This window comes from Sardina pilchardus, chromosome 6 (assembly GCF_963854185.1).
Source record: "Sardina pilchardus chromosome 6, fSarPil1.1, whole genome shotgun sequence".
NCBI lineage: Eukaryota > Metazoa > Chordata > Actinopteri > Clupeiformes > Clupeidae > Sardina > Sardina pilchardus.
This window is the reverse complement of record NC_084999.1, coordinates 32,650,150-32,665,101: the sequence shown is the minus strand read 5'-3', so window position 1 is coordinate 32,665,101 and position 14,952 is coordinate 32,650,150. Positions and strand designations below refer to the sequence as shown.

At 43.4% G+C, this 14,952-nt stretch overlaps 1 protein-coding gene across 1 annotated transcript; it reads right to left on the bottom strand.

The window, feature by feature from the left end:
• Positions 1-180: 180 nt before the first annotated feature.
• On the bottom strand, positions 181-14,945 carry LOC134083285 (lysosomal-associated transmembrane protein 4B-like). The gene is made up of 7 exons (XM_062539542.1): positions 14,700-14,945; positions 12,829-12,940; positions 10,774-10,847; positions 10,318-10,440; positions 9,501-9,596; positions 7,095-7,190; positions 181-2,277 (listed from the first exon to the last, which is right to left on the bottom strand). Exons 1-7 carry the CDS (start codon positions 14,790-14,792, stop codon positions 2,197-2,199), a joined length of 675 nt encoding a protein of 224 aa, XP_062395526.1. The 5' UTR covers positions 14,793-14,945; the 3' UTR covers positions 181-2,196.
• Positions 14,946-14,952: the final 7 nt, after the last annotated feature.

The window sequence follows — 14,952 nt, the reverse complement described above, 5'->3', positions numbered from 1 at the left end:
CTCTTCACAGGTTAATTGAAAAACTCTTACATTTGTAGAAACATTGCAACATAAATTGTTGTTCATTGGGGAAAAAAGTGTTTTTCTCATTCAAGTACAGTATGTAGTGAAGCATTGCTCTCTTTACATCACCTTATCAAGTGCATTGATTAGGCATAAACAATAGTTTGGTTGACACATTTCTCTTTATTTTGTCATTTTATTGCTACAAATTAATTCTTTTGTCAAACTGGCTTTCACCATGGTTAGAAAAAATGTGTGATATAGGAGCGAAGTTGTGTATGTCGGTACTTGTTAGATTAATGCACATATATCATATATGTCATATCTTGTGAATTGTAGAAAAATGTAATGCTTTGTAACACTATGGAAAAGCACATCACACTTTAATTTATTGTGTTGCTATTGTTTACATATGTCAGAATTATTCTTTTCAAAGATTCATCACATGATTAACTGATGTTATCCTGTATTTTAATTAATAATATCAAAAATACTCTATGAATGCACATGTACACAAATGCACTGGTGACCATTTGCAATGACAAGAGACTTGGTTAGACATCATAAGCCCATAGCTGGATGTGTTCACTAAGAGTCTGTTGGGAGTCGTCCCATTTATGAATACTTAATACAATATTAATATCATAACTACTGGTAGTAAGTCACAACTATATGGGAAGCACACAGACTCACTTAAGAGGGTGACCAGGCTTCTTCCTTTCCAATATGTAATAATGATACAGGGCATGTTATGTAATCAGTCCCACCCGTATCTTGTGAGGGTTTGTTGTGATTGTTGTAGCCAAAAGTGGTTGAATTTAGTACGGGACCTTTCAAACATTGTGGTAAAAAATTGATGAAAAGCAACCGTTAATGATGCATAAGTTCCCTTAGTATCTCCTTTTTTGCACGAATACTGTGGTAACAGAATGTTGCAACCTGCTCATTTCAAATGAGGGAAATCTCTGAATTGGGTTTTGCATTCGCCAAATTCCTGGAAGTCCATTTGAAAGCAAATAAAGAGGACGGTGCTCTTAATATATAATTTTCTTGGAGAAAAAAATAAACAGCACCAGCATAAATTTGTATTGTATGTACAGTCTGTGCTAACCTATATTTTACCATGATAACACAAGTATTAGTTAAAAATAACCACACCAATTTCATCAATAGAAAATAATCAAATATCATGTGGCTACGGGGGTATAGGGAAGTACTGTATGAGAGACATTAAGTCATATGAGAGAACAGGAAAAGTGCAAATCTTTGGGATTATCACACAACGCAAACATCAGGTGTCCCAATGATTCCAGGCATTGTTTCTAAAGTGCAACATACATGATTTACACAACAAATCAAATATGACTTCCCAATAAATATCACAACAGTAGACATGCTAATCAGAAACAGAGAGAGCAGAAGGAATATGGTAATGATTCAATGCCTCTCCTTCCTGATCACAGGACTCTTTGGATCTCGTCTAATTGTGTCACCCTTCACACTTGTACAAAAGTTTGAATAAAAAATACTAACAAACAACAAACAAAAACACACCAACTAAAACATGCACCTACGCTCAGCTCACCTATTCAGCTGAATGTGGTTACAATACTTCACTCATCCAACACAAAGCACAAGCATCAGGGTGTGAAACCCTGCATAAATACCACAGTCACCCACATAAACATGAATAACACCAGCATAGCTTTTCTATGGAGAAGGAACACATACAGTATGTGTAGATGGGAGGCTAAAGGCTCTGCAGAGGGTTCAGAGGTAAGTAGCTGTGATGTCTTTAAAGAGATGGCTGTTGACAGAGCCATTATTCTTTTTTTGAAAAAAATAAATAAATAAATAAATAGAAAAATGTAATGAGATGGCTGATGACAGAGCCATTATACTTTTTTTGTGTTGCCAGATAGCAATTAATTGCGTGATTGGCAATAATAATCATAACTGTAATGATAATAATTATAATAGATCTCAAGCCATTTGTGTTGGAGGCAACTCTGAAAAAAAATGTATGAAGTAAAGCTAGATGTAGATGGCTGGGAAGACAGCAGCCTGAGATGAAGTTTTGGAAGGTGAATAAGATCACTCAGTGGCTTGAACCCAAACTCTAGTGGGTGGAATACAATGGAATGGAGCGTAAGATACAGTGAAGTCCAGGTTGCAGCAGAGGAGTTCCTTTGCTCAGGCCGACACGTAAGGAGGGGGGTTGTGTTTGGGTGGGACAGTTGTCATCATGGAGTCGTCATAGGGAGGCAGCAACACCTGTCAAACAGTAAATGAAGACATCATAAAAAAAAACGCTGTTGGCAAAAGCCTGTGCATCTTTTCATGGGTGGACAAGCAAACAATGTGATTACACTCTGATTAAATTGAAGGGACACTGGCTGACCAGTCACACTATACACCGCAGACCGGAACAGCGATTGTTACAAATGATACATGAATAACTGCCTTTTGCTATTTACCCTTCTGAATGTGATATTAGACAGATAATTCTATTATTGCAATGGTAATGCCTGTGCACTGTTCACTTTTTGCACTTCATCCACGGCAAGCCACCATGTACCATCTGACTGTCACCGCATTGCGTGGGCACTTGGACATACTGCATCATATTGGAATCAGAAATCACCTCACCATTGCACTTTCATCAGCATCAATAGTGTTGTCAGTGTTTTGTATGTGCGTGTCATATAAGCCACTGGATGGCTATGTCCTCAGGATAAGTAAAGCATCCATCTATCATCTGTCTACAGTGTATCTCTGCTGTGGACACGCTGTTCTGTTGGGTGACACACACGACACACGTTGAGTGGCATCAGTCTGTGAGCGTGTCCATGCCTCCGCCTGGACGTGCCAATGTGGAGCAGGAGCCCAGCAGAGGATTTCCAGCGTCTCCCAAAGCTTATGATGTAACGCGCACTGGGCGGGTGGGGGCTGACGTGGGTGGGCGGGTGGGGAGGAAGTGGCAGCAGCGCGGCATCATTATAATGATTTACACAGAAAACACACCAGCAGCAGCAGACAGACACGTCCACCAACTCTTAACCCTTTCTGTGTGCAGACGCTACAGGGCTACAGCCAAACATCTGCAGAATAAACCGTATGCAGAGCAACAACACACACCATGATAGAGAAATGAAGCATGTCTTAAAATCCAATGTTCAGCACACATGGGCACCTTTGCAAATAGAGTATAACGTGGTTCGCTAAGCTTCTGATAATGTTACTGTCAGTGAACCTATTCAAATGAGCTTGTGATTCAATAATACTGTTCAGTGGTGAGCACTGCAAATTAATGGTGGAGGGCAGTGACAGGCGCTTTATACCTCTGTACCTCTATTATCTAATTAAATCTAATTTAGTCGAATCTAATCAAATAGCTGTGAATGCTTGGCATTGGAATATGGGAAGGCACAGCATGAGCAGAGTGACAAAAGTGCTAATTACGCTTCCTGTGTGTGTGTGTGTGTGTGTGTGTGTGTCATCGGTGTGTGCTCTTTTTGCACATGAATCTGTGTGTCTGTGTCTTTAGCGGAGCAACATTTGAATGAGTTGTCAAAATGATGAGACCACTGCAAATTAGAATATGTCCGTCAACTCATTCGAATGTCATTCAGCAACCGTAAGATGACATCAGAAAAATGTGCAGTGGTCTCTTCATTTTTTCCAGAGCATGTCTCTCACGGTCTGTGTGTGTGCTTGCTGGTGTGTGTTCTCACACACATGCGTAAGTGCATGTTTACGTGCATGTATCTGTTTAGCACATGGTCATGGTTTTCCCATTGCTGCTGTGTATTGTGGTGCACCAGCTTTCCTGCGGTCTTCAGCTACAGTGCGGTACAGTGTAGTCCAGCAGAAAAACAATCAGGCCCTGTGGTCTCAGAAATGACCATCTGTTCCGCTCTGAACAGCCGGGGTCAGAGGACACCGCCGCCGACTCCTGACACCACTAAGCAGCCTCCGTCACACACACACAACAGAATGCGACACTTAGCCCCTGCTTTGCCCATCGGGTCTGCCCTGCTCAGCTCTGCCCTGCCAGGCCTGTGTGGATGTAAGCTGTTAAAGGATTAGAGATGTCCAGAGACATACGGATACACACCACAGACTGGACTGTGTCTGATCAAAGCGTGCTTCAACCTTACAGACAGTATCATAAAAAAGGGTTTCTCTCTAAACCTTAAATCACTGGTGTGACATGCAACCTACTCTAGTAGAATGTAACACAGTTCTGGAGATTCTTTACCAAGCTTGTGAAAATGGTAGTCAAGCACAATTTCACCTTTGAAAGGGTTGTTTTTCACGCACACTTGCCAAACCTTTTAATTTCCTAAAACATTTCATTTGGAAGGAGCTGTCGTGTGAAGGGTGGAGAGAGGTGGCCTCCCTCCACCTACAGATGTGTTTTCACATCCCCTACCGGGAGCCATTAATTGAAAAGCACGGCGAGGACAGTGAAGGCAAAGTGAGAGCTGGCTGTTCTAGCAGTCGGTTTGACTTCCACTGACCTACGCTAAAGAGCAGACGCTCTCTGCGGCTGGTTAGCCCATCACGGGCAGCAGCAAAACATAACATCACATCACTAAACAAAAACACACATCATTGCTTACATTCACATCCTAGACTAGCTATAGTTCCCAAAAGACAGTGTGTTTTTATGCCTATGAAGACAACACATACATCAAGAAATAGGTCACTTCCAACTCAAACATCATTTAGACACGAACGAGTAAAAAGGAGAAGTTAATCCACCTCCACTGACAAGAGCTATGAAGAAAGGAATCTTCCATTCATCACCAGGCTCAGTGCTGCAGTGGATGAACAGGACACAGAGGAAGCCCTGCACTCTCCCATGTGGACCATCTCTGCTGGGTTTGCACGATGCCATGGGCAGAAATGTTGTAAATAAAAAACTATCAAAGACAGAAAAGCGTCAAAAAGAATAAAGGACGAGTAAGTTATACGCTGGCTTGGAATCAAGAAGTGCACAGTATCTAGGTATGCTTCCTCTTGCATGTATAAAGCACTGCACTGAAAACTGCTTCTGACATCTGAAGTGCTGAGAATATGGAATGAGCATCTGGCCTCAGTGCCGTAACAGCTGCTACACTCTGATATCAGTGAGGCATACTTGTGGCTGTCTAGCCATGCGTCCATTCAATTAATCTAAGCTGATCTGAGGTCAGCTGAAAAGAACATCAGATATAGAAGGGGACAGGAGGAAACCCCCGGTGAATGGACAATTTAGTCCTTCCCTGAGTCTGGTGGTGATCAATTCCAGCAACCACACACGTCGCTTGTTACACTGACCACAGCTGGACACACGAGAGTCACATAAGAGCCCCATTTGTCCCCGTCTCCCTGACATCTGTGTGGTCCAAATATTGTACCAGGATATCAATTATTGACAGCGTGTAACTCAGCTCCTTGCCCCGGCACTTTGACAGCAGGCCCTCCTGCATAATACCAGCATTGTTGTGCTAGCCCGGGCAGCCTCAGTCTCCAGAGCTGGAATTGAGATCGAGTCGTGACTGATAGAGAAAACAGAGAGAGAGAGAGAAAGAGAGAGAGAGAGCAGAGAGAAAAAGAGAGAGAGAGAGCGTACTTCCCCTTCACTACCCGCTATCTCCATACTTATTTCCGACTGGTAATTCTCCTCCCCGGTTGGATCCGCTCGGACAGTGACGCAGACAGGAGCGGATCACAGGCCGGTCCCAGGCGGGGCAACAGGACACCGCTAGATGAACCTGACGAAGCTGGGCTGTTTTACACAGCGCCGTGTCCATGCTAATGGCTTCGCCAGTGGGGAGCTCCATCTCCACACAAGCTCTGCGCCTAAGCCCCCATTTTATATTTCCTTCCTCCTCCAGCATCATGGCTTTACTGCAGGAACGTTTGGAGGATGTGTGTGTGTGTGTGTGTGTGTGTGTGTGTGTGTGTGTGTGTGTGTGTGTGTGTGTGTGTGTGTGTGTGTGTGTGTGTGTGTGTGTGTGTGTGTGTGTGTGTGTATGTGTGTGTTGGGGTAGGGGGGTGTAGCTTTCACGTATGCGGACCGGTTTAGGGGCCTGGATCCTGGGAGGCACATTTTCGCCTGCTCCGTCTGGTGCCAGTGTTGTGTTTGGACAAGCACAACAGACGAGAACTCCTGACTTGAGAAATATGTAAGTCTTTATTTAAATGTAAGCCAGGAGGTTTAAGTCTTTATTGAGTTATAAACTGCCACCTGAGCCCAAGTGTGATCTTTATTGACAAATGGTAAAATGATGCTTGTAAAGTCTTTGTAGAGGTTTAAACTTAAATGTTCCTCTTTAATGCTACAAGTCGATATGAGAATCCTACATGGCTGCCTTCCCTTGCTTACAATGGCTTTCTTATTCTCGTTCTCTTCAGATGAGGGCGTATTTTGGCTGCTTGCTTTGGTGATTCTGGTGAGCAAATGATGTGGAACACCACTACTTTGCTTTCAGTTGGAAATGTTCTGGAATAGTCCAGAAAGACCCATCCATCTAAGGTGGAATGACTCCTGTGGAAAACTAAGGCTATCCTGAGAGAATTGTCTGCGCACCAGACTCACTTCAGCTCGAGAGACCACTGTCAGGTCGGAGAATAAAAAATCCACAAAGCCCACACACAACATGTTGTTCAGTGTTTCAACCACTGAAGCCAGAGAGGGGGAATCACAGTCCTCCAGTACCTGGAAGTCAGCTTACTTATTCGTCTGCTTGAAAAGCCCAGTGAAATGCTCATTAAGGCTGCTCTGATGGTGATGTTGGTGTGCTTCTGTCTCTGGGCAATTAGGCAGCTAGCTTTGATTAGAGCCTGCACCAATGGGACATGAGCACTTGCTAGTGAAGCCTACTTGTTGCACATGGTAGCTTTGTTGGTGATTCTGTGTTTGCTGCTTTCGTTATTGTTGTTGTTGTTGTTGTTTGTTGTTGTTGTTGTTGTTGTTGTTGTTGTATCCCACATCGTGATGTGCCAAGTTAACTAGGCTTGGTTGCTGATTGGCTGCTGAGGGAAATCCCCTAACTGCAGCACCTCTCCTGTGTACATGTGAAAGCAAATCAGGTACTCACCGTTGTGTCATTGGTAGTGACATAAACCAGGACGTCCGTGGTGCCCTGTCCAGTCACGTATCTGTAGCAGTTCCACACACAGGCGATCAGGTAAGCCTGGGAAGAGGAAACAGCGGTCAGTATGAGAGAGAGAGAGAGAGAGAGAGAGAGATGCATAAAGAAAGAACATGAAAGTCAGGAAGTAGTCAAGACAACGAACTTAGCGTCACACAAAGCCGAGGAGTTCAGCCCTTGGAGCTCGGATCTTGTGGCCCGCTGACCTGACAGAGAGCCAGCTCGAGAGACTCCAAGGTCTTTTCAGAGTGCACCAGGCGCCCGATCCAGCGCCCGATGTGACCATAAGCCTTAAGCTCAACATAAACGTTGTAACAGAATTTCAGAAATAAAGACAAGAGAAAGACAATGAGTCAACTCACTACTTGGCAGGCATCTACAAGTGCTGTCATCTGTCAACAGCAACACGGTGGACAGTACTGAATCAAATCCACATAACTCAGATGACTCACTCTCCCAGAGAGGGATGCCTTGCTCACACTCAACTGAGAAACAAGCGTGCAGTGGTCAAACTCTCAACATCTCCCAACAACATCTCCGCATCATTGCTTTAGCAGCAGCGAATCAGAGGTTCTGGCCAAACACAACACCATCTGTTAGAAATGGCTAGATCCTACACAAAAGAGCCCCAAGGACATCCCACTCCAGTGGCAGGACTTCAAGCGTCTCATCTGGCCATATCACCATTTAGCCGGCCTTTCCAGGGCGACAGAACAGTAGGCCCATTTGTCGACGCTGTCATTATTGGTTATTAACGTATTTGATCACACTTTACATCACAATGGCCCATTCTGCTGTAATTGCCGGAGTACGTACGGTGAAACACATCCTGCAGTCACTAATTGACGCACTGCTACCTGATATCTGGAAACACAGCTTTTAGGGAATGATCCTCCCTCACCAAGGTTGTTCAATAACTCTTTGCCTGCCAGACAGAATTTTGTCTAAACAAAGAGTAGATTCATAACTTTATACATTTAATTTGAGCTCTGCTATCTAACTTCATTATATTTGAATGTAGCCAACTTGATGCAAATGTGATGACCCCTCTGCACCTACTAGCAAAGCCTCGGTTATGTAAGGGTACGCCTCTGTAAAAAGTGCGCATGGAACCAATCTAGCAATTATTAGGGCTTCCACCAGTCCCCTTTAACCCCTTTAATGTTCCTATTACAAGCTTGTTTTTGTCATTTACTCATTATATTATGTATTTTAATAGCATACTGTAATGCACTGTTTTTATTATGGTTGCATACCAACAACAACAATCAAAATAATTCAGAAAACAATTGAATAATCAGAACATTATATCAGTAACATCACAATAGCACTTGGCATGGGTCCATGTTCAAGTCCTATGTCAAGGCCAAGAATGAATTATATTCAGTCTCAGTCACAAGTGAAATATTCACAAATCCACAGCAATCTCCCTGAAAGCTGACCAGGAACTGTTACTGACCCTCCATTGGTCTTGAGTATATAATCCACCATCACACCTTCCTCCTTCTCTCGGTTCAGTTACCTTGAACTAAGTTGTCTTTGTTACCACACAGCTTTGATGTGTAAGAAGCCCAGTTGTAAGGTTAAGGACTATTAACAGGCACAGAGAAGCCTGCAGAAGTACAAGTGCAAAACACCCAATCACCCCGGCCATGTATCACTACTAATGTGACAGCACCCTGACCCCTGGGGCCCAGAGCAACGCCCTCAAAGCACCACAAGAATGGCTCCCTCTATTGCCTTTAAAGTCGGATTTGAAGTGGCCGAGTCTGGAGGATGCCAGCTGATCTGCCCTATGGAATTCCGGGGGGAAAGGCTATTACACTTCGTGATTTTGTAAGTCGCTCTGTACAAAGGCGTCTGCTAAGTAAGTACCTCCGCTTCATGTAAACAGCGAAGCCTGAAGAATGTATGCCCCATTATTGAGGGTTTTCTTGTGTGACGTCTCACACTGTGTGCTGTGCCCATGTCAACCGGGAGTCCCAGAGAGCAGGTGATTCTGAAACAGATCTGGCTCTGACCTGGTGCGGGGCCAGCAGCTCTGACCCAGATCCTCTCTGCAGTCCACTGCCATTAAGGGTAAGTGTGTCTCAGGTTAGACACAAACCTACACTGGCATGTGAGCTATGGGGGCAGCCAGTGCTATAATTAATCTGCTCCCACCACAGGCAGGAGATCTACTGAGTGGATTCAAACCGAAATGGTTGAAGGACAAAACACCTCTTCAGTAGCAACAAGGAACTGTTATAATGTGGACACAAACACTCATCCAACTCAACATTGACATTACAGATTAAAGGGCAGACCTCCAGCTTACCACCATGTGGCTCTTTGAGAGAGAGATTTAGTTACCTTGAAGGCCAAGATGCAGCCAATGAAGAGGAGGACGATGAAGACGAGGCACACATTCATGTCCATAATCTCCTCTTTGTAGGGGAAGTTGCCAGGCTGGGAAGGACAGAATAGGACACAAACGTTCAAGGACAACACTGAAAAGATTACTACAAATCAGTATACCTCAGTATGGCAGACATATTCATTGATAAATTAAGTAAGGGATAATGTATAGAACGCCGGTCATTATCGGAAAATAATTCCCGACAGGATGAACTGAACCGGCCCGACGCGCAGCGGAGGGGTTTTGCTTCGTCCTGAAGGGAATTATTTTCCGATAATGACCGGCGTTCTATACATTATCCCGCTTATTATAGGCCTACGGCTACTTGCCAAAACGAGAAGAAACATACCACAATGTGTCTTTAGCAATGACTTAGCTACCGTTTTGTGGCTTCCGCTAACAAAATAAATAGTTCGCCACACAGATAGAACGTGACTGTTGCCATTGACAGCGGTCATTATTTTTTTCAGAGGTCCTCTATCAAGAAATAATGACCGGTAGAACGTTGGGAAATCCCATTCAAGTCAATGGGGCGTTCTACTTGCATTGTGAAGAGCCGTATAATAATTCATGTTAAATTAATGCTTTCACTCTTCAGTGATAAATATCTTTAAAATGAAAACCAGTTCATTTTCTCATCACCTACCGAATCTCCATGGGAGACTTAAATTCCTAATACTTGGCGTACATGATATTGTAAAATCCATCCATCTTTCAAAGGAATTAGCCTGATAGCGAAGCCAGTCTCCTTTGAAAACCTGATTTACTCACCAGCTGTTGGAGGTAATCCTGGATGGTGTTGGGATAGACGATAATGCTAATGGCTACTAAGGTGTTCAGTGCAAAATCAAAGACTTGGTAGCAGAAGAATGGGATGATCCAGGCTGCATGTTGCTGGGAAACAACAATAAAAAAACAGTGTTACAGTGTACATTGATATCTAGCCTAATAATTTATAAACATATTTCTTTCTAAAAACAATAATTGTAATACTTTAATACTAATTTCAGGAAAAAAACCCTCAAACCCATTCAACATTTCATGTTCCTGCAGTTTAAATCATAGATCTGATTCTTAGGAATTTGCCTTGCAACAGGCAAGCCTTCACTGCAGACATGTTTTCCAATGTCTTATATCAAGAACATGGCATAGGCCTAGTGGTCACACTCTCACACCATCAACAGACAACAGATGGAGCACTAAAGGGTCCACATGACGTTTGGTTACCTTGTATGCCCCGTAGGTTGCCATTCCAGCAATCATTATCATGAGTAAGGAGATTGCGGCGGCGATGCACATATCTATGGATAAACACAAGAGAGGGGGCGTCGGTTATGAGATGAGGGGGAACATGAATCAGAGTGGAATTAATAGCACAATAAAAGTGACTCTTCCAAACGAGGCCTGGTGGTGTTGTGTGCCTGGTTTTAACGAGTCCTGCACTGCCCTGCCGTTCTCCCTGCGTTTGGGGCCTTACGTAACCGCGGCTCCCTCGCTCCCTGCTGAGGCCAAGCACTGGGTCTGCTGGAGGTGCATTATGGGAAGTGATGCGAGGGGAATATCAATCCCAAAAATAGCCAACGCGCTCTATTCCCATGAGTCACTGGGACACCCAAACAATACTGGCCTGTCAGACTCATGCGCACACGCTCACAGTTTTAGGGGTTTTCTGTGTAGGTATTTGAATTGTTTCATCCAGAACCCCTACAGGAATCTTGATTTCCTTCTGTGTACAAGCATTCTCAGTGTCTTTGTAGATTTATGTGCAAGTCCATTAGCTCATGTGGACATGTTAGATTTTATTTTGTTGTGAAAAGAAAGCCAGAGCATGCAGGAATGGCCTTTGAGTGACATTGCCGGAGGCTAGCTCTGCTGAATACCATCCACTCACTGACATGTCTCACGCTGAAGTCCCTGACCTCTTCACAATCTAAACCTACCCTTAAGGAAAGGCAACTCTACTGTGTGAATAGCGTTTCTCTACGGTTGAATAACCAGATATGAAGTAAGGAAATGATAATGACTCTTTTTAAATAGATTGCTACTTTGGATAAATTGTTTATTGGTTGCTGTTGTATGGCATACAATACGGTTGGTATCAGTGAACCCAGCTCCAAAACTTCTCATTCCTACATATCCCCCATGCATGAAATAGGATGTTAGCCTTGTTAGCCACAGCCTTACTCTCTCACTAGCATGACTATCTCAGCAAAATGTTCACTGGCATGACTGATACTCTAACAAAAGAAAAACAGAAAACAAAACAAAACAAAAAAAGGGAAAAAAAGGGACACCCTTCCCCTTTTTTAACACGCTCGCCATACTTGCAAAACGTACAGCAGCACATTGTAAAGGGGCAGTTCCTGCGTTACAAAACCATTGGTGCCTTTAATAAAAGCCTGTGACCTGAAGCCCAGTGTGCTGTGGCCCGGGCTCAGCCAATGACAGGGGATCACAGGGCCACCTAATCCCCTCAGAACTGGGACAGCGGCATCAGCGCTAATGCGAGGTGGCGGCGCCACTACGGCCACCTCAGCCATGAAGAGCTGCCCGAGATGCAGCATTCTTGACTGGCAGGCTGTGCAGTGCCACCGCCGGACACTTTCAAGTTCCCACAAAGCTCAGCTGGCCCTTAACGAGCGTCCTCAGAGGTGTCAGGAGATGTTTTTCATAATCACCACCCCCTCTTAATCTACAGTTTAACTTTTGTCCACATTAGGCCACAATCTTTGCACATCTTATTATCTCAGAAACATTATTTTCATCGTATGAATTATATATGTTAAAGGTGCTCTAAGCGATGTTGGGCAACGTCACTTCTGTTAACAAAACAAAGAGCTAGAAAGCTACTCCTCCTCCCTCCTGTGCAATTGAAAGTTTCCTAAACATGCATCTCATCGCTTATTGGCAGGTTGCACCAGTCTTTTTAGTTGCCGTTTGTGGAGCTTGGGCTGTCTACAGAGACTGTGTTTTTTCACAGTGTGTTCCGGGTACAAGCAGCTAGCAGATAATGAGGAGATGTTTGCAGTATGTGACCAAAAATGTTTTAGGCTAAAAAACAGGTGACATTGCTAAGAGCACCTTTAATGCATTCTAATAATTATCTATGTATGCTTATGCTTGTTAATATTATTTTATCTTAAAAGATGCATACATTATACAGATTGAAAACAAACACTGAGCCCTGCTATCTTCCCTTGGGTGAGAGGATGCAGGTAAAAGGTGAAAAGTGGGAGGCGCTGGACCTGGAGGCTGTGTGCGAGCGGGTTGTTAGAGACTTACGGGAATCATCCATGACGTCAAGGTCGTTGGCGATCTCAGCGCTGGTGAGGTGGTAGTGATCGGGGTCACTGAGCGCCGTGAGGAGGATGAGCATCACCACCGCATTGATGAGCTGCAGGGGGGAGACACACGTCAGACCTCCCCATACCAACTTTTCAACAAATCACCGTCATCTATCTGTCTGTCTGTCAGTCTCTCTATCACCAGCTTAATCACTACTATCACCACCGACCCCATCTTCATCATCTTTATCATTATCATCATCATCACCATCATCCTCATGTGATGGATGAGATAAATTACCACATATATTGCCTCACCGTACAGTACAGTGTGTTATGCCCTGTCAGAGAGAATAACTTTAACAAACTATTCAAAATGGCTGAAGGTTATTTTTGTATTATTGTGACATTATTAAATCACAAATAAATCATTTAATCCAGCTACCACTGTAACAAGCACCCTAAACATACTGATGACAAACAAACATATGGTGCACCTTCTGTCTCACACCTTGGTGCTCTTAAAATACCCGCAGACAGGCAGCAAGTAATCGTATAATGCTCCATATAACATCTGGCAAGAAGCATCGCCTGCACCCACCGAGGCTTGTTTGCATGCACAGACTTGGAATAAGATTACACCTAAACCATTAGATCACACGGTCCCCAGGTGCTGTAGTTCGTTTAGAAGCAGTCTACGTAGGGGAACTGTTCTGGAATGACTGCTGCCACAGGCCTTCTGATCTCTCCAAAGCATTCAAGGAAATATTGTGGGCTTCTTGAAAAGGAAAGAATATTTCCAAATAATAAAGAAGTCTGGGAGGGAAAGCACATACAGAGTCCTTGAAATAATGTCAAGCATGACAAAATAGCTATTCTGAGATTTTTAAAAAAGGACAAGTAATTGTGATTTTTCACCCTGATAAAAATGTATTGACTGGATTTTATGTGATAATGTCTCCCTCCCTCTGCTATGCCTCCTGCACTAACAAGACAGTAGACACGCTCTCTTATGTCATCAAATTCATGGCCAAAGGGAACAATTATGCTACCCAGCCAGGTAGTAAGTAAAACAACAAAGCTGATATATCACAGAGATAAAACCTTTTGAATTAATGACAATATGAGAAGGCTATTCAATGTCAGTGCTGTAATGGAAAATCTACCTTTGTCTCTTACAAAGCATCTGCATTACAGTCAATTAGATGAGGTATCAAATGGCATTACTGCATCTCCAATGCCACTAAAACATTAATCAGAATATGGGAAAGTAGGCCTACATTACGGCTAGACCAAAACACAACTGAACATGTGTGGACTTTGTGAAGGATTAAAGAAGAGAAGCTTCTTATTTTACAGTTAAGCATAAAATATAGGCTAAATATGTATATTGTTTGAAATGAATTTAAGCACAGATATTATAGGCCTACTGGCTGGCCTATAATAATAATAATTAACATAATTACTTTCTTATTGTCAGACTAATAATCAATAGTCTTGTCTAACAAACACATCAGCGAACAGATATTCATCATTAGGTTTAGGCGAGCTGTAGCCTAGTCTGTCTAGTGTTGTCTAGAGGAAAATTACTGGAGTTTCTCAATGGACTTGAGCAGACGTCGCAATCTACATAGGCAATGGGAGAATAGCCTTGTAGCAAGTGCCTTTGACATTTAGAGCGGTCATTCCAAGACTGACATTAAACTCCACTGGCTACTCCATCCGATAAATGGTGTGAACACCTTAAAGCACCTCAAGACTACATGTTATTCACATACTGTCAGTCACAGTAAAAATGAGAGGATGTCAGTCACGATACAGCAATGTATTATCTATGCAACTGTAGTCTGTACACAGACGCCAGCTTACCATGTACCAGATCCCAAGGATAATGGTGCCTGTCCGAACATGACAGCAGAGGCAGCAGCTTGTCGTGTACAGTCGGTCCCACGGGGAAATCATATTTGCAGACAAAGTCACCGTTTCATGAAAATAGTCTGGAGAATAACGTGCGACACGATTTGGTATGTGGTAGAGCTCCTTTCCTCAATGTGGCATGATCGTGTGGATCAGTAAACTCTCGCCATGAGTCGGTGCGCACTGCATGCACGGCATAGCAACA

Coding starts and splice junctions, on each gene's coding strand:
- LOC134083285 (XM_062539542.1), bottom strand. CDS start 14,792: ATGATTTCCCCGTGGGACCGACTGTACACGACAAGCTGCTGCCTCTGC. Junction 7,191..9,500: donor GCTGCATCTTGGCCTTCAAG/GTAACTAAATCT, acceptor TCCTCTTCCCAG/GCTTACCTGATCGCCTGTGT. Junction 2,278..7,094: donor TCACTACCAATGACACAACG/GTGAGTACCTGA, acceptor ACTGTTTGACAG/GTGTTGCTGCCTCCCTATGA.